Raw genomic sequence first — 19,879 nt, forward strand, 5'->3', positions numbered from 1 at the left:
ATGAAGAATGTAACACAAATGTGCCCGAACGCCGTTCCAGCGCGTTCCGCCAGAATGAATGAATGAATTGAAATGAGTCGAGCTCTTCGGTCCCGTGCACTTAGGCCACTTATATGAGCCCATTGTGCTTCAGATAACTGGAAAGTTTACCCAAGTCCGGAGGCCTCCTTGAAGACAGGATTACTTTCAAAAGCATTCGTTATATCTTTTGATTCCATCCTATCCGAGCCCAAGAAGACATGTAATTGTGGACAAAGGCTCACAATCGCATAATATGTGGAAATAAGATTCAACTTCTCTTTCACATGTGGGATCTGTAGTCAGTCCTAATACATGCAGGTGTTTTCTTAGAGTGTTGTGTCCTGTTAATAGGTCCACTATACCACGATTAAAGGATAAGTGTATCCTACCAATCTTTCTGCTAGCACCCTCTATCAATGTTCGAGCTTCCCTAGCGTTAGTGTGTGCCATGCTGGTGCATCACCCATTGCGTGGTTTCTCATCTGGCCCTCCGTGAATTAGTACCAAGGACAGGTTCTAACCCCATAAAAGTATGTATTGAGTTCTTCCTCGCTTCTCATGTCATACTTCTTCCTTTACTGTCATATCCTTTCTCACCACCTTTATCTCCTCTCTTCTATCTCCATATCTTTCTGTTTCGTTTTGATTTTATTGCACTACAAATTTCGACATTTTTAGTTCATTTATAAAATAATTGTCATGTTTGTTGCTACCGCTACAGTAAGAAGATTTTGGGTTCACAAAAATCAGTATGAAATCGTTCATGAGGAAGAAAGTGAATTTCAGAGTTTCGAGTAAGTAAAAGAACCCAGTCTGAACGAGAGGCAATCTTCTTAATACAAGTAATATTTTTCCGCAGCGCCTCCCACATTTACAACGAAACCCCAGGACCAGAAAGTGGGGCTGAACGGTCTGGCGAGCTTCGAGTGCGTGGCGACTGGTAACCCGCCTCCGTCTGTGTTCTGGACCAAGGAGGGCAGCCAGGTGCTGATGTTCCCCGGCAACGCGTACGGCCACCTGCGCGTGACACCGGAGGGCACGCTGCGCATCCAAGGCGTGCAGCGCGAGGACGCAGGCTTCCTGGCCTGCTCAGCGCTCAGCGTGGCGGGCTCCACCACCGTGCGCGCCTTCCTGCAAGTCACGTCGGTGGACGACGTCCCGCCGCCCATCGTGCAGATCGGCCCCGCCAACCAGACGCTGCCCCTGCAATCAGTGGCCACCCTGCCCTGCCAGGCCACGGGGACGCCGTCCCCCAGGATCCGATGGTACAAGAACGGCTCCCCGCTGGCAGGCCAGGGCACCCGTGTCAAGGTCATGGAGTCGGGCACACTGCACATCGACGGTAAGTCTGTCATTCTGCCTTCTTATCGCCTTTCCCCATCTTCTTCTCTTTGTTCTTCAAAATTAATAGTATACGAGTATGTATACTACTACTGTAGCACCTAGGCACATAAACTGGAAATCAACCCAGAAGACAGCAATGTGTTATCACCTTTGTGACGCTGCTGAGCTTAATTTCCTGAAATTTCTCGGGAGACATGTTTTCCGAGATAACGATGCCTGATTTGGCTTAGAACTGGGCAATCCAGCAAAATGTGAGGTGATGACTCAGTCTCCATCCCATATCTCCTACAACTTGTCATCACTAGAGTCCTGTGTTTGATTACCTAGAGTCACCAGGCAACCCGCAACAGCGTAGTTGCGTATGGGGTATAGATCAGTGACATTGAATCCCAGATACACAGTTCAGGTCTGCCTTCAATAAAGCAGTCAACATGCCGAAAAAAACAGGAAGTAATAGTCACCGTAAATAATTTTGTTTTTACTGGGATTCATGGTATCAATTTAATTTCCATTATTTATTTATTTATTCATTCATTCCATATGCAGTATGTGTACCCATACATACAAAGACCTCTGTCCAGTTCACGTGAGAAACAAATAGGCCTATTCATAATTAATTTTAATTACTATAATCTGGCATACGGTAATACAAGGAATAAAAAAATTACAATTATTTCTAAATGAAAGGAAGTTGAAAAATCAAGGTCGAAATGTATTTCATAATACTTTGTCTAACAATTCACATTAGATTTTTATCGTGCTAAAATTAACAATTTTAGCGTCTCATCATTTTCTGTTCGCCTTATATCTCTCATTTGAATCACGCGATATTATAGTTTACCATGTTATATCTGTCGCTGTTCAGCTTACATAATGATCAATGGTGTCTCTTAACAATGTTTTTCAGAAAAGTATCCGCTTGGTATCCTTTCAGTTTTCTTCATCCTTAAAATCTTTATTCAGCAGACTTGTGACTCCTTTTCTAAATAGGACATATCCTCAATAAATGGAGTAAGTGCCTTACGACTCCTTCTACAAGCCCAGAACCACCCCTTTAATAACTTTGCTAGTAGCCGTCGAAACAAAAGATGCCAGTAGTTTCATGCAAATTACAAAGCTGCGCCCTGTTGTTATACAGAACCGATAACATCGGTTTAACTGCTGGGTTATCACGCCTATGATGTAGGCCTACTATAAGACTGCAAATAGTTTGGTCGGTTCGTTACATTCCATCGTTCTTACGATAAAAGTGACTTAGGTCTATGTCTTGTCTTTTGCCGATCTTTTAGATTGGCTGTAACAATTTCGTAATTTTCAATTAGATTCGTACATTTTCGAAGCCATTTTAAGAACCTTAGGCCCTACTTGGACTGCTTGTAATGAATTATTTTCTTTTCTGCCACGCGTTCAAGTTTCGCTGCCGTTTCGCAATTTCCCTCCATAGCCGACAACTTCTTCCACTCATCTATCGTACCAGTTGCAATCCCATCAGACGGTGATGCGAAGTAATCCTATTGTAAACGTAATTTGTTTGTGCTGAATTTTAATTTCATGCCTATTGACAGAAAATGTGCAAAATCAATAGCGATTCGTTTTTGGAAAATAATAATTGTCGTGTTAAAATGATAACACAGTTTATTTCATTGTTACGGTTCAGATTAATAACTTCATCGTTTTGAACAACTCACTCTCTGCACACTATTTCTCATAGATTTCAGTTCAGTTAATTTAATCCATATTAAATTACATGGGTAGTAATTCCACAACATGAAATGCTGTTATTGAACTAGCTCACCAACCGAACAAAATCCGAGATGCTTACACTCTAGGGGGTTTTAAACTTTATTGATGGACATATTTACTTGTTCATTTATTTGCTGATCTCTTTATTTAGTAATTTGTCCATTTAGTATTTGTGCATATATTTACATAGGGCACTTCTATCTATCTATCTATCTATCTATCTATCTATCTATCTATCTATCTATCTATCTATCTATCTATCTATCTATCTATCTATCTATCTATCTATCTATCTATCTATCCATCCATCCATCCATCGATCCATCTATCTATCTATCTATCTATCTATCTATCTATCTATCTATCTATCTATCTATCTATCTATCTATCTATCTATCTATCTATCTATCTATCTATCTATCTATCTATCTATCTATCTATCCATCCATCCATCCATCCATCCATCCATTGATCTATCTATCTATCTATCTATCTATCTATCTATCTATCTATCTATCTATCTATCTATCTATCTATCTATCTATCTATCTATCTATCTATCTATCTATCTATCTATCTATCTATCTATCTATCAATTTTAATTATGTACATGTTTATTTATTTGCTTACTTGTTTACTAGTTTGTTCGTTCCTTCATTCATTCGTTTATATGTAGGTACTGTAACAGTACTTGCCGACATACCAATACATAAATAAGACAAGCTTACATAACTTGAGGTTAGCCTCTTGGACTAGTAGTTAGCAATGGTGGCTCCTAACTAGGAGATTTCGGGTTCGATTCCCGACTATGCCAAAGGATGTTTCCTTGTTTTGGGATTGTTTCTCGGTATGTATGGCCTGGGTGTTTATGTTTTCCTTAGGTTTAAGTTAGATTTAGATAGATACAAGTGTTATAGAGCGACAAGAAACTAAACATAGCGCTTCCATTCCTGTTTAGAGCATGATGTCATATTGTCACGTCCGATACTGATAACGAGAAGCGTGACAGAGAGGTAGGCCATTTTACACATTAACACTGACCTGAAATACGCTAATGTAATACAAATACAACAGTGCAATATTACACTGTCTAGAGTAAGCCGTACTTCACAGGAGCAGAAACTTACTCTTCAAAAGTTTTATGACAAATAACTTAATCCCCACTCCAGTATGACCGGTAGGAGCACTTGGTTTCTGAGCACTTTGAAATGTTTGTTGCCGGGCTATAGGTGTAGACTGGCACACCCTACCAAAAATTCGTTGTGAATACCCATAAGGGATCACCGATGGGCTTAATCATATATTATATGCAAATGGTTATGAATTAAACCGAGGTCATTTGAGGATGGCCAGGGATTTACTTTGAAGTGTTTGGTTTGAAAGCTGTTGGATGATTTATCTATCGTGCTTAATAATTATTCTCTCTGAATTCTTTGTACAAGTAGTTTTAAAAATGTTTGCAGCTGGTTCGACCAAATAAGTACTTAACACTGTAATTGATATGCACAAATGCTTGTGGTGTTGCAGACCTGCAGCTGAGCGACTCGGGGCTGTACACGTGCACGGCGAGCTCAGAGAGCGGCGAGACGTCGTGGTCGGCGTCGCTGACGGTGGAGAAGACAGCGGCGCCCAACCTGCACCGCATGCCTGACCCGTCCACATTCCCCGGCGCGCCGCCCCAGCCTCACGTCCTCAACACCACGCAGTCCTCCGTGACTGTGACATGGCACGACGCGAGCCACAGCAAGTCCGGCGCTTCGCCCCTCATCGGCTACACCGTCGAGTACTTCAGTTCCGACCTACAGACGGGGTGGGTGGTGGCCGCCAACCGCGTCACCGCGGACACCATCACAGTGAGTATTCAGAATCGTGGATTACAAGTATCGGCCCGCCTGCAAAACATGACACGTTTCTCAGTAGAAAGGAAGGCAGGCAAAGTTGAATGTATCTGACAGTCAGTACATTAACAATAGAAATTATCCATTCCATGGCAGATACTGGAGATGTTCTCTATCTATATATCGTTATAGCTGTCATCTCTTTAGAAAATTTAGAATTAATACGAAGGTCGTCCTGGGGTTTTATGAGAGACATTTCTCTGATAATATTGTATTTCAGCTGTTCTATAATAGGCCTACACGGTAATAAAATAAACATGTGTGAACTTTGGAGAGGGATATCCAATTTGTAACTAACATGTTACATTGTAGCAAAGAAACTTGCACGTAACCACACCTTACAAATTATTCCATCATTCTACGGAATCTTCGGAATGCTGCCTTTTTGCCGTTTCCTAACCATGCTTTACCTTATACTTTTAAAGGATGCCTGGTGCCATTTTATTTTGGGAATTGGCGATACTGGCGGACAATACCAATCACAAACAATACACATACCATTCGCGACTGCAAATTAGAATAAATTTCTCGTCTATAGAATACGACTGTTACGGTAACAATTAATATTAGAGGAGAAAAAAAAATCTTTACGTTAATTCTTCAAACAACGGTGCATATTACTGTGGAATCCCGGCCACCAAGTCATTCAACTGAGTGCGCTCCATATATAATGGCAGTTGACTTAATATAAAAATGCCAACATACATGTCGAACTTGGAGTCAGGCCACAAAGGGAAAAACACTGGAGGAAGAGGATTCGATCCGGTGCCGAGGATTGAACTTCGGCGTAGCTCAATGGTTAGAGCGCTTGGTATGTAGAACCAAGGACCCGGGTTCGATCTCCGGCGCCGGGGCGATTTTTTTTTCCTCTAATATTACTGATTAGTGTTTATTATTATTATTATTATTATTATTATTATTATTATTATTATTATTAATGTATTTTGTCCGTTACTTGCGATCGTAGATCGAGGACCTAAAGCCAGATACGTCGTACGTGTTCCTGGTGCGGGCGGAGAACTCGCACGGACTGTCAGTACCCAGTCCCGTATCCGAGGTGGTACGCACTCTGGGCGCGGACAGACGCGCGGTACCCCAGTATGAGCTGGATGAGGCACGCGCCCGCCTGGGCACCAAGGTGGTGCAGCTGCGCGACGTGCAGCCGCTGAGCTCCACGTCGGTGCGGCTGGTGTGGGACGTGCTGGGCGGCGAGATGTACGTCGAGGGCTTCTACATTCGCTTTCGGGACGTGTCGGGCGGCTCGCAGCAGTACAACATGGTGACCGTGCTCAACGCGGTCTCCACCAGCTACACCGTCGCGAACCTCCGCAAGTTTACCAAGTACGAGTTCTTCCTAGTGCCGTTCTTCAAGTCCATCGAGGGACAGCCGTCCAATTCCAAAAACGTACAGACTGCAGAAGATGGTAAGTGTTACCATTTGTATTAAATCAGGATTGGCAACTGTCTCGTATTTTCAGACACCCCTCATCTTGTCTTGTCATCTTCGGTGGTCAAGCGAATACCATGCTAGCCACTGGATCTTACTTTCATTTTACGTGAAATTTATTATTTCATATACCTTTAACGTCTCCTTGGTTATATATTTATAATTTTGCTTTATGTGGAATACCTTCTTTTAACTGGATTTTATTTTAAAGAACATTGCCCTGATAGAGGACTTTAGATAAATTTTTTTCGGCAATTTCTCTCCCATGTTCAGTTTCGCCGCTGAATAACCTCTGCAGTTGAATTGTATATAATTCCATGCGAATTTCGTAAGGATAGGCCAGCAGTTTTTTTTTTTTTTTTTACTTGTAAATTGTCAGGCTCAATATTCAGCCTTTGGCACCAACAGCAGGGATTTTCGTCGTTTCCCGTGATCACTTGCCTCATAGAGCGTTCGCCATATAAGTTCAATGCAATTGATCTGTTGAGTAGTTGGTATTATGCTGTAGTTGTTCACTTAAACTGCATGGGTCCTAAGGATGATCTTGAATTACGTACGGAGAAATTGCAGAACAATGGCAAGTTAACAGGAATACTCCGAAAGATATTGACCCATGCCTCTATTCTCATCACTCATCTCTCTTCGATTTACCGGGATTTGAATTCGGCTGTCATTCATTCATTCATTCATTCAGAGTGTTCTGTCCAAAGGCAGGTTTTTCACTGCAAACCCAGCACTCTCCAATATTTCCTATTTTCTGCGTTTCTTTTAGTCTCCGCATATGATCCACATATCTTAATGTCGTCTATCATCTGATATCTTCTTCTGCTCTGAACTCTTCTCCCGTTAAACATTACGTCCAGTGCATCCTTCAGTAGGCAGTTCCTTCTCAACCAGTTCCCCAGCCAATTCCCTTTGCTCTTCCTGATCAGTTTCACCATCAGTCTTTCTTCACCCACTCTTTCCAACACAGCTTGGTTTCTTATTCCGTCTGTTCATTTCACATGCTCCATCCTTTTTCATATTCACATTTCAAATGCTTCTAGTCGCTTCTCTTCATTTCATCGTAATGTCCATGTTTCTGTCCCATACAATATTACACTCCACACAAGCACTTCATAGTCTCTTCCTTAGTTCTTTCTCCATACGTCCGCAGAAGATACTCCTTTTTCTATTAAAATCCTTCTTTTGACTTCTTTACAGTGGTTTATGTTACTGCTTATAGTGTTATAGTATACCCAAGTATTTGAAGCTTGGTCTAATGCCTCATGTAGAATTCGCAAGTTTACCTTATTTATTTTTCTTCCTATGACCATGGTCTTTGTCGTCATTCCATATTGCTCATAGCTATCATTTAGCTTCAATAGCAAATTCAGGTCTGTAACATGGAAAGATGACGCTCTGATCATTCGACTTATAGTGCGTTTTATCTTGCTGGTGTTTATTTCATAACAAAAATCAAAATTCGTACATAAAAAATGCAGTATAATACCTTTCCACATTGGTATGATATGTGTTACATACCGGTAACTTCTTCTGAGAAATCATAGTAAAGAAATTTTACAATTTGAGCTATTAGCTAACACTAGCATATTCAGATCTGGCTGTTCGTCTCTCGTGCAGTTCCGTCAGCTCCTCCGGACAACGTCCAAGTAGGGATGCTGAACGCAACAGCCGCCTACGTGCGGTGGTCTCCTCCCCCGCCCCAGCACCACAACGGCATTCTGCTGGGGTACAAGATCCAGGTGAAGGGCAACGGCAGCAAGGTGCTGGCGCAGATGACTCTGAACGCCACCACCACGTCGGTGCTGCTCAACAACCTGACGACGGGGGGCTCCTACACCGCTCGCGTCGTGGCCTACACGCGCGTGGGGCTCGGCCCCTTCTCAGCGCCCGCGCCTCTCGTCATGGACCCCGCGCTGCTGCACCAGCACCCGCCTAGGGCGCACCCCAGTGAGGGCGGGGATGCGGGCAGCGTGGTTCGCGAGCCCTGGTTCCTGCTGCTGGTGGGCGGCACCGTACTGGCCGTGGTGCTGGGCTTCGTGGGCACCCTGTACCTGCGCCGCCGCCAGGCCCTCAGCAAGGAGCTGGGCCACCTAAATGGTAAGTTCACTGTAGACGATTATGATGATTTCTTCTTCTTTATAAAATGATGAGTAGTTCATGTGTGGTGCCGACTAAGCATTGTAGATTGGGTTTTATTTGAAATTCTTGAACGCATGATGAGGTTGACGATAAAACTACGCGTGGCTTGTAGCCTATAGAGGCGTAAACATCTCATTTTGAGTAGGCCTAACCAATTTAAAGTAAACTCCCGATATAACGCGATTGTCGCAGCAAGCTCTTCACACTCGCGTTTTAGCTTATTCACAGCAAGTCAAAAAGATCTCTGAGATTTTACACGATTATTCACATATTATTTAATGTATCTTAGTGCAAAAAGTAGGAATATAAAGACCAACCATGAAACTATTTTTTTGGCTCCTGCAAATGTTCACACGGCACACATCAATGCAGTAGTCTATTTCATAACACATTCGCTGTAGCATGTTGACAGCGATGGTGTTCACGGAGTTCCTTATACGCGTCTTCAGGTTTTTTATGTCAGGAGGGAAGGGTTGTACATGGACAGCGTCTTTAATATAGGTAGACACCCCTAAAAGAAAAAGTCGCAGGGAGTCAGATCTGGCGACCGTGGAGATCACCGAAACGGTTGTTAATCGCTGTCAGAACCACGCCCGATCCAACATGATGGCAGTTCCGTGTTCAGATAATTGATAACTTCTTGATATTCATCTTCAGATCACTTCGTCTTGTTGGAAATGAATCTGTTGAATTCCAATCAAACAGAGCCATCTGTCATTGCTATGTTCTCGATTTTTTATTATCGCTTTTCTTTTGTCGTTGTTGGTTCGAAATTGTTTCACACATCGATGAGGAACACCATAACCTAATTATTGATAAACTCAGAACCAATCAACATTAATTTCTTTAGCATTAAGTACATCCATTGTATTTATAATAAAAATTATATTTGCATTATTCATTTGCTTCTGTCATTCATGTTTAGTTAGAGTAATTAAAACTAGATGGCTCTTCTCGTATTTGTAAATAATATTTTTCTATGATACGAATAGCTTCTAAGGAACCCGGAGATTCATTGCCGCCCTCACATAAGCCCGCCATCGGTCCCTATCCTGAGCAAGATTAATCCAGTCCCTAGCATTATATCCCACCTTCCTGAAATCCATTTTAATATTATCCTCTCAGCTACGTCTCGGCCTAGTCAAAGGTATTTTTTCCTCAGGTCTTCCAACTAACACTCTATATGCATTTCTGGATTCACCCATGGTGCTACATTCCCTGTCCATCCCAAACGTCTGGATTTAGTGTTCCTAATTATGTTAGGTGAAGAATACAATGTGTGAAGTTCTACATTGTGTAACTTTCTCCATTCTTCTGTAACTTCATCCCTCTTAGCCCCAAATATTTCCTAAGCACCTTATTCTCAATGACCCTTAACCTAAGTATATGGAATACTTATCCAAACATAGTATGCGTTACCTTTATTTTATTTTATTGTTATTCTATTCGTGAAATAATCTTATTAAATATCACTCAATGTTTCCACTTCCTTTGCATAAATTCACGAGCGAGACAGAATGAAAATCTATGATATTAGCTATGATAATATTTCAGCCAAGCCACAAATTTAAATATATTTTTTGTCGGTCATTTAACGACGCTGTATTAACTACTAACTTATTTAGCGTCGATGGAATGGGTGATAGCGAGCTGGTATTTAGCAAGAAAAAGCAGATGATTCGCCTTACAATTGGAGGAAAGCCTCCGAAAGAACCCAACCAGCTAATCAGCTCAAGCTTGAATCGAACCCACGCCCGGGCGCAGCTCCAGATCAGCAGGAAAACGCGTCTACCGCAGCACTACGCCAGTGGATTATTATGTTCGATCGGCATAGAGGCTAACGTCGTGTCTTGCATGTACAGTTCCTGTGGTGAACGCCAACGACATATCCCAGCTGAACCTGATGAACGGCAAGGAGACGCTGTGGATCGACAGAGGCTGGCGGCCCGCCAACGAGGACTCCTCGGGTATCTGCGTGGAGACCAAGTTGCTCAACAACCAGGCCGCGAGCCACGACCTCACCTCATCGGCCACCGACTACGCCGAGGTGGACACGCGCAACCTTAGCACCTTCTACAGCAACTGCCGCCCCAAGGAGCCAGACATCCCCGCGCCCTACGCCACCACCACGCTCATCAACTCCATGCCGCGACGAGACACCCCGGACAACAACCACCTGTTTGTCCCAATCGCAATGGGCGGACCAGGAGGCAGCGAAGCCAAGACCTCCAGCTCGAGTGACTCCTGCGTGAAGCCCGACCTCTCCAGCCTGGATACGAACCCAGAACACGGGAACAAGTCCAGTAGCAGCCCCAGTTCGGAAATGGGAAGCGTGTATATAGGTGAGTTAGTCTATTTCTTGTCGCAACAATCTGCACAGATAATGTTCACAAACAGTAGGATTAAAACAGTCTTTCCCAAACCAGAATAGTTACACATAGAGTAGGTGTAGCTTTGTGGGCTTCAGTTTAAAACTATTACTATAAAAAAAGTAATTTGAGGGCAGTGCAAGTTTTACCAAATGGAAGATAGGTTAAGGATGTTATTGATAGAACTTTGAACTGGAAATAAGGTACACAGTATATTGCTAAAAAAAACTAAAACGTATTTTAATATGTCATTTCTTGCTCAAATTACAAGCCTACAGATAAGAAAGACTGTTTATTAGTAAGGCTCGGAAATTGAAGACCTAAAAGTTAGTATTGCAACGTAGGTATAGTTCAAGCTAAGAGAACATTCCCTCTATCTCAGGTAGAATCCTCATTATCACTAGGTACTTCGTTACGCCTGGTGAACATTGACTCCGAAATCTATTCGCAATTTTTCGACAATAAACATAAACAAAAGGAAGATTACAGTACCCTTCCCACAGGTAACAAAATCTGTGGCGCGGTTTACTCAAAAAAGAATTCTTTTCATTTCAAATACCATGTGTTGAGCAAAGACTCTTTGAATTCCAAAGAAGTGTAAACGAGACGCGTAATTATTAATTAGTTGTGTGTTAGAATATGTAAGATAAGCGTCTGTTCGTTCCGTAGTGTCATATACGAGAACCCTGTTAAACTGTTGGGTGCTATTCATAGACATTTCGCTAGTCCGCGCTACGAGCGTGCTAAACTAGCCCCGGCTATCGACTGTTTACTTGTACAGGATTCGTATCACATCATATCGCTAACACTGTTTTATGAATACGTAAAACGTTAGTTCGATGATCATCCACCGGAAGTCCGCGCTAAGAATATCTATGAATACGGCCCAACTAGACTAGACAGCTATTATTAGTTGATTAGGGCCTATATCTGAAAGCATTTTGAAGACAACGCGACTAACACTTATGTATATTCGTTATATGTTCCCATTGACTCTTTCTCATTCAATATTATGAAATATAAAGTTTTATAACGCTGTAGGCCCAAATAATGTTTCGGGGCTCGGTAAAATATGTTTTCATCTCTGATATAGAAAATATATATATATTTTTGGTGTTCCGTCCGTCCATCCGTCTATATAGGCTTATTCATACGACTCATGAATGTGGACAACCTTCTTAAACAAATCTTTATAAAGTGTAGCTTCTATCAAATGAGAAATTACCGTTGGCCTCATTTATTTATTTACTGCAAGTCAGGAATCTTTCTGTCAATGAATGAAGTTCCAAGGCAATGCTCCGTTCAAAATTCATAATGGACACCACAGTAACTATGGAAACATCTATTAGAAAAGAGTGGGAACATTCGATTCAAAATAGTAGTGATTCACTATCTTCTACGTGTAACCGACGTAGAAGTTACACAAAATAAAAATCTATTTCAAATAGCAGAGATCGACGCGATGGATTTTTTGACGTAGACTACGTATTCCTCCTCACTAGGTATGGGGTGGATAACTTGGAAATTCACTGTCACATAAAAGAGCAATCTCATTGTTCTCGTCTTTCCCTGTTCTCCTTGTATTCCCCTTGTTCTTGTATTTCTATTCTATTCCCCTTGTTATCCTTGCATTCTCCGTGTTCTCCTTATATTCCCCTTGTTCTCCTTGTATTCCTATTCTATTCCCCTTGTTATCCTTGCATTCTCCGTGTTCTTCTTGTATTTCTCTTGTTCTCCTCGTATTCTTATTCTATTCCACCTGTTCTCCTTGCATTAGCCGTGTTCTCCTTGTATTCCTCATGTTCTCTTTCTTTTCCCCTTCTTCTTATATTTCCCTTGTTCTACTTATAACCCTCTTGTCCTCCTTGAATTCCCCTTGCATACGTAAAGTTATGTAGCACAGTAAAACTATGCACCTGTTGACAGGTGATCGCACCCACACACGTAATTCTACGTAAAGATATGCAGCACAGTAAAGCTGTACACCTGTCGATTTTTTTTATAAAGTGCTTGACATTCAAAATTATCAAATCGATCTTCATTTCAGTTGCCGAATAACCGAAATAGGGAGATGATAATATATTACCCATGTGTCGTGGTACCAGGGAGACACCTGGTATGTGCCACGTCATTCTCACTCCTGATATCAGTCTGTGTTCCAGACGATAGTGGTCTGCCAGCAGCTCGACGAATGCCGGGCTGTCGCAAGTTCTCGGGTCCCTCAAATGCTGCAGTGGGAGGCCAGACCCCGCTGCCAAACTGGGCCGAGTTCCTGCCACCGCCTCCCGAGCACCCGCCCCCTTCCACCGCCGGCAGTGATACCAGCCGGCTGCTGATCCCGGTAAGTACATCCAGTCCCAGCAAACGTTTCTAAACATACTTGTCCTGTTATTACAAATACATTTACAAACCTGTAATGACGTTAGTTTCATTCAGAAGATAATCTGTGATGTAGTCTGAAAGCTGTGGCTGTGATACACTGCTCCTTCTCGTCATGCTATAATGACAAAAAGAATCCTAAAAAATAATGCTTATAGGAATAACCCCACACTATGGATGAATTAATTGTTAGCGACATTATAAAAAGCGAAATTGTAAGCATTACGGATATGGAACTTTAGCATAACTATGAATAACAATTTCATCAAAAGATATCGGGAATATGTGAATGCATATGGATAATTATGAGCAGGCTATTATAATCAGAGTTACATTATGTTACGTATTAATTATGACGCAGTCTATGATGGTCATGCAAACATGTCTGATGCGCGTTTTCCCGGCTGGAAGCCGAGGTCAACGCTCTGTAGAAAGAAAATGTGTGACGGAAGATGAGGATGATTTAATATATGGTAAGGAAACTCCAAGATGAACACATAAAAATACTGCCTTGAAGAGGAACATGTGCAAGTGTATTGACAGACGGAACTGACAGGACCGTGAATTTGATGATGTGCGAAGTAGAGACTGTAGGCATGAAGACGGCAAAAACCCATGGTTGTTTTAACAAGCCGAGTACCAATAGTAATGAATGAGATTATGGTAAGAATAAATATAGGACGGGCTATGACAAGAGCTGCAATCAGTTGTATGGGACAAAAATGTGACAACAAAAAAGAGGCTCTATAGAACTCTTGTCCAGATTGTCCTCCTGTATGATTCGGAAGCATAGGTTGTGCCCACATTTTTTTCCCCTGTAACACTTTTTGTAGTGTCCTTCTCAGGGGCTGCGGAGCTGCAGCACTCCCTGCTTTGACAGGAAAATAAAAATAATATTTATTTTAATTTGTAGAAGAATTTTTACAGCTTTTATTGGTAAATTGCTTTATATTTCATCTGGCCGGGAATATGTACTATTATCTTATGCATAATCTTTTTGCGCGTCGACTGTATTTCGAATTGACACTGCATTCAAAGTCGTCCTGGGATCTGCAGGGTGGGCAGCTCATAGAGAGTGTGTCTTGTAGGTCAGGGGGTAGAGAGGTGAAACTGCCGCTGTTTAAAACCCATATCTCACTGCAGTGGCTTGCAGCCAGGCCACAAGGGATCTTTCCTCTCCTCCCACACCGCTATTGTAATGCTGCGTCAAATGGATTCTCTATTCCCTTGAAACTTAATGACAAAATTTTTATTTTCTTTTCACATACTTATTGTTGTAGAATCTTATCGAGTTAATATAACGAAATTAATATTATCTTTTGCCTTATTATTACGTATATATCCAGCCCCAGCAGAACCTAATATTTGCCTTAACTCAGAATGATTGTACGACTAGAATCCTTTTGATATAGCACGTAAAATACGAAAGAGACTTCTTTTCCAGTTTTAGAAAATTGTTGACCATCAGTATATCTGAGTGTTGCTTTGGTGTGACGTCTTAATACCGTAACTTAACCAGTGCAAATTTGCAAGCATGAGTGTGTGTGAATTACAGAATATTAATTTTATTTTTCTCAACTTTCCCTTGCGGTGAATATTGATGTAATGAAGTGAAATTAAAGGGTCGTCCGTTACCCGACTTAAATCTTACTTAAGCTTCATCCAGCCGAAATAGTGCATATATGTAAGGAGGTATAACAATGAAATTTACGCTAAGCATTTGTGGTTACGTGGATGTGAACAAAAAATCTGTATTTTGTTTTCCTTGCCTCCTCTTCGGTGGTGATGCTGCATGGACTAGGAGTGTGTGACAGATTTAGGACATTTGCCCCTAAAAAGCAAAATGCACGAATCTTCGCAGTCTCACCTGAAAAATGTTGTTTCATTGGCTATGTTACGCAACTCATACTGCTGTGCAATTAAGTGAAACGAACAGAACAAGCATTATCAAACATAATCAAGAAGTGAGAAAAAATCCTGAAATTATTAAAAAAAAAAATATTGATTGTATCAAATTTTGTGGCCAATATGAACTTCCCCTTAGGGGACATGATGAAAAAACGATTCGAAGAACCCTGATGTGTTTCGTGGGTTGCTACAGTTCGTGAGTAATATAAACGAGCCTCTCAAAAATCATTTGGAACATGCCACTGTTTAAGGTTATTCTAAGACAATTCAGAATGAACTGGTAGATTGTAAGTTGAGTGTCTACCGATCTGAAATTCAGACTGAAATCGATGGTATTAGTTTTTCTTAGGGATTAGCAAATGATCCCACAGACATCTCCCAACTAAGTCAGGAAGTTTTGGTTTTTCGATATGTAGTGCATTTATTTTTGTCCTATACTTATTAGTAATGGTATCAAGAAGTGAAATTTGTATGTACCGAAACCTACTGCAGCTCTCCCAATCCACAAGTTCACGAGCCGCCACTGGTCCTTCTAACAGCCCATTCTTTATTTATTTTCATCATAATCTTGTTATTACTGGGCCTCAGCTTAATAAAGTCGCACCAAGGTATTTTAACTACTGAAATGGATTTCTGAAGAAGGAGAGACAGCTTTGGTTTGGACGTGTGAACAGAACGAAGGAAGAGAGACTTCCGACTCACGTGTTACGATGGATACCATCCAGCGAAGAAAGATAGGTCGCCCATGAAGCAACTGGCGAGACGATGTAGACCAGGCCATGATGACGGGGAACTTCACCTCCGTGGACTATCAAGACAGAGAACGATGGATGGTAACTGGTGGTGGAGAGACGGCGACAGACGTAGTGAATCCACAATATTATAAAGAAAATATAAAACACACAAGAGGTACAAGCACATTATAAGTTCACTATGAAGTAATGAATTGAAATTAAGGTATTTTTGTTTCATTTCTCGATCGAAATTCTTGAGCAGTATCGTTTTGATTTAGTAACGTTTAAATTTTCAGATTTTAAATTACGTAAGGCAAGAATTCTTGTACCTCCCCCGTTCGGTGTGCCCAGTCCTCTCGCTCATGTACACTGCATGATACAAAGTCGTATTTTGCAGCTCCCAAATCCCAGCAACCACAGCAACAGGGGAGTGTCTCCAAACTTCCACCCCACAGGGCAGGGATTCAACCCCAACAGTCCACTGCTGGGAAAGCGCAGCAGCTGTTCCAGAGAAGGAACCCCACAAGGCCCCCCTGCAACAGAAGGTGCATCCAGTACGTAAACATTCTCAAATGTAATATTTGTCTGGTATTACTACTAAAAAAACTATCTCAGTTGAGCACACTTCAGAAACCAACTTCCATCACCTATAATTAAATTTATTTTTAAATCAGATATTGGTCTTCCCAATTATTTTACTTAAATATTTTCGTCATGTGATGATAATGAAGAATTTGTCCATTTAATAAAGCACTAATCCTATTCATTTTTAGTCGTTTATTTAAAGACTCTCTATCAACTACTACTTTATTTAGCGTCGACGAAACGAATGATAGCGAGACGAGACCGAGGATTCTCCATGTGATTACCTCACATTCACCTTATAGTTGGAGAAAACCTCGGGAAAATCTCAACCAGATAATCAGCCCCCAACTGGGAATCGAAACCACGCCCGAATGCAGCTCGAAATCAGCAGGCAAAATCGCTTACCGCCTGAGCAACGCTTGGTAGTTCTTTATTGTTTGTAATGTGCACTATTCCGCTTTCTAACGCCGTTAGATTTCCTTAAAAACAGCCTCAAGACTAGTTAGAGATGCTAAGTTTTGAATACCGCCATGCATGCATCCCTACATACAACGCCGAGAATCCGAGTTCAAATCCTGGAAATGCTGGATTTGTATTTGTTGTGGACAAAGCCAAAGCTGAGAGAGATTTTCTTTGGCTTCTCCCTTTTTTCTTTTTTAATTTCACCAACACTCTCCACAACTGCCATTTCATTATAAACTCAGTTTCGAAAAATAGGGTACCTACTAATGTTGACCAGCATTGGGTTAGCCATTTGCTGTTGCAGGCATTCCTCGTGGTTTGTCCAAAGATTGCCTAATGGCAGTAGTGGTGGGTTCTAGACGACTCAGAGCTGCAGAAGGAACCAAATTCTCAGACTAGAGTATACTAGAACTTGATGAATCACGCGGTTCTCTGAGATACGACAGACCATTACCAGGAATATGGCATTCGGACTCGTTGGTTGGCGAGGAATGTGTGGAACAGCATAGTCGGCACGCATCTCATTCCTTAATGTCTGCACAAAAAGTCTATTTGGGCACAGAGATGATCCCGTCCCGCCCGGTAGTCGCCAATGTCGCCAATACCCAAATACAAAAATATGTACGAGCAATTACAAATGATTCATGAGGTTTTAAGTCAAATATTTGCGAAAACTATGGATTCAGTATGTTTGTGCTAATCATGAATCGAAAAGCTCTGGAAGTTTACTTTTCCATTGTAACTCTGGCACGTGTGACAGACGGCAGTACAAATATAGTTTTCAAAATGGTGTCTATGTAGCAGAAAGCGTTCACAGTTTTGGAATATGAGAAGTAATTTTTCTTTGTTACCGTTCAGCGTGCGTTCCGGAGACAATACACTGGAACTTCACCGCCAAGACACCAAAGCTTTTTGCGATGGCATCGTCAATTTAAGCCAACTGGTACCGAGAGTAAAGGTGAAAACAGTGGATGCCAAAGCGTTTCTAATGAAACAGTGGAGCGAGCGAGGGCGAATTTCATTCACAGCCCTCAGAAATCAACATACCGCGCCAGTCGGGAGCATTAACCTTGCCTATTGCACACCAGATAGTTGTAAAAATGCAGCTGGGCACTTGGGTATAACAAAGAAATGTAACAAATTATCACTTGGTGTGATATTTGAAAATAATTCGTAAATACAGACCAATATGTGTAACCATATTAACGTTTTTACGGCACAAAGGAAATGATGCTGCCTCCTAGGATAGTGGCACCACTTCTAGAACCGCCTCTGGCGATAGTAACGTGATGGTGGCGGTGAAGATGGTTGTGGTGAGTAATATTGCCTTGCAGGTGTTGCAGGCCTCACTCCGCCCGTGCCCCCTGTTCGAGGGGGCAGCAGCTGTGGCAGCAATGCCGGCTACTCGACCGGCTGGGTGCAGGGTGCCAGTGGAGATGCGGCGCTCTACAAGAACTACGCAGGTGATGGCTCAAACCGCTACGCACTGCTGCCACCACAGCAGCACCCTCCCCCGGTGAGTAAGAACAGAGTTTGATTCATTGGCGTGTTCAGGGAAAATATTACATGATATTCATATTACTAAATTGTGCACATCCACACCTTCTGACACAAGAAAGCTGGTTAACAGTGTTCAAAATCCGTACGGGAGAACGAAGCTGTTTCGCTCGTTAGTCAGACAGGGATATGTTTGTTTGTTTGTTGCAATGTATTTTACTAATAATAATTTAATATTAATCCACCAATCTCAACATCGTTTCTTTTTGCACTCAGTTATTACTAGTATTATTATTTACTAATTTTATTATCATCTTTATGTGGCCTTTTTTCTTAAGTATTTTGTCTACAAAGTATGTATATCTATGTAACGGAACTGTCTCCGAACATGAGCTTTGCTCTTTCGGGGTATTTTATGTCTATGGTTTCTATTCCCAATTACGATGTTTAACAGGTGGTCAAGTCCACTGCTGAAGAATAACGATTAGCGCAGCGGTCATCAGCTAGCGTCTTTTACCCGCGGATAAGACATTGCACTAACGTCATCTTGGCTGCTGGCGAATATGCTTTCTATCTCTCCCTTCTGCTCGAGTGTATATTGCAATATAGTCCTTACCCATTTCAGCGAGTGCTGACGACCACTGGGTTAGCGCGTCTGATCGTGAAACGAGCAGACTCGGGTTCAAATCCTGGTTTTGACAAGTTACGTAGTTGGTCCGGGGTTTTCCCTCAACTAATTGAAGTAGAATTGCTGGGTAACTTTCGGTGTTGGACCTCGGACTCATTTCGCCATCATTAATTCACATATCATAATCCATACCTTAGTCCGGGTTAACTTCACGGTGCGGCGTGCTGTACTTGTACAAGAACGCGGCCGTTCGGTTATCCAGTCATTCACAAAATAGGAGTGGTAAGCACAATAATCCTCAGACTGCAGTGCAAGCAGAGCCTTTGGGTCCCTCCTCTGTACAAGAGAAAAAAAAACAGGTGGTCGAAAGCAAGAAGTTTACTGTCGTTACGAGAAGTTTTAGTTTCTCTTACAATTTTTTACCATACAAAGCACATTTCCACAAGCAAAAACTGTACGACCCTGATTCCTGATGCAGACGGTACATATTGCACTTGCTGCGAAGCTGAGTTTAGAAGTACTAGTGAGATTGTGTTTTGAAGTACTGATACATTTTATACAAGGTGTAAGGGGTATAAGTGCCGTCCTTTTCACAATCGTCAGGAACAGTCTACAGGATCAAAAAATGTTCGTACAACATAGGGTCAAAACTTAATAGTTTTCCCAGGAAAAAAAATATTTCTTTCCTTATTTTATTTGTGTTATACTGCTTATATCAT

At 41.8% G+C, this 19,879-nt stretch overlaps 1 protein-coding gene across 5 annotated transcripts in view; it reads left to right on the plus strand.

Moving 5' to 3' along the window:
- Positions 1 to 19,879, plus strand: part of robo1 (roundabout 1) — a 670,252-nt gene that overhangs the window by 627,470 nt on the left and 22,903 nt on the right. For 4 of the 5 annotated variants that reach the window (XM_069828459.1, XM_069828460.1, XM_069828458.1 and 1 more), the window contains exons 7-14: positions 881 to 1,363; positions 4,636 to 4,961; positions 5,974 to 6,430; positions 8,077 to 8,556; positions 10,461 to 10,940; positions 13,118 to 13,308; positions 16,386 to 16,542; positions 18,370 to 18,551. In XM_069828459.1, coding sequence (XP_069684560.1) covers positions 881 to 1,363; positions 4,636 to 4,961; positions 5,974 to 6,430; positions 8,077 to 8,556; positions 10,461 to 10,940; positions 13,118 to 13,308; positions 16,386 to 16,542; positions 18,370 to 18,551 — 2,756 coding nt within the window. The remainder of the gene's footprint in view (positions 1 to 880; positions 1,364 to 4,635; positions 4,962 to 5,973; positions 6,431 to 8,076; positions 8,557 to 10,460; positions 10,941 to 13,117; positions 13,309 to 16,385; positions 16,543 to 18,369; positions 18,552 to 19,879) is intronic. The other variant, XM_069828461.1, reaches the window with a different exon arrangement.

Source organism: Periplaneta americana, chromosome 6 (assembly GCF_040183065.1).
Source record: "Periplaneta americana isolate PAMFEO1 chromosome 6, P.americana_PAMFEO1_priV1, whole genome shotgun sequence".
Lineage (NCBI taxonomy): Eukaryota > Metazoa > Arthropoda > Insecta > Blattodea > Blattidae > Periplaneta > Periplaneta americana.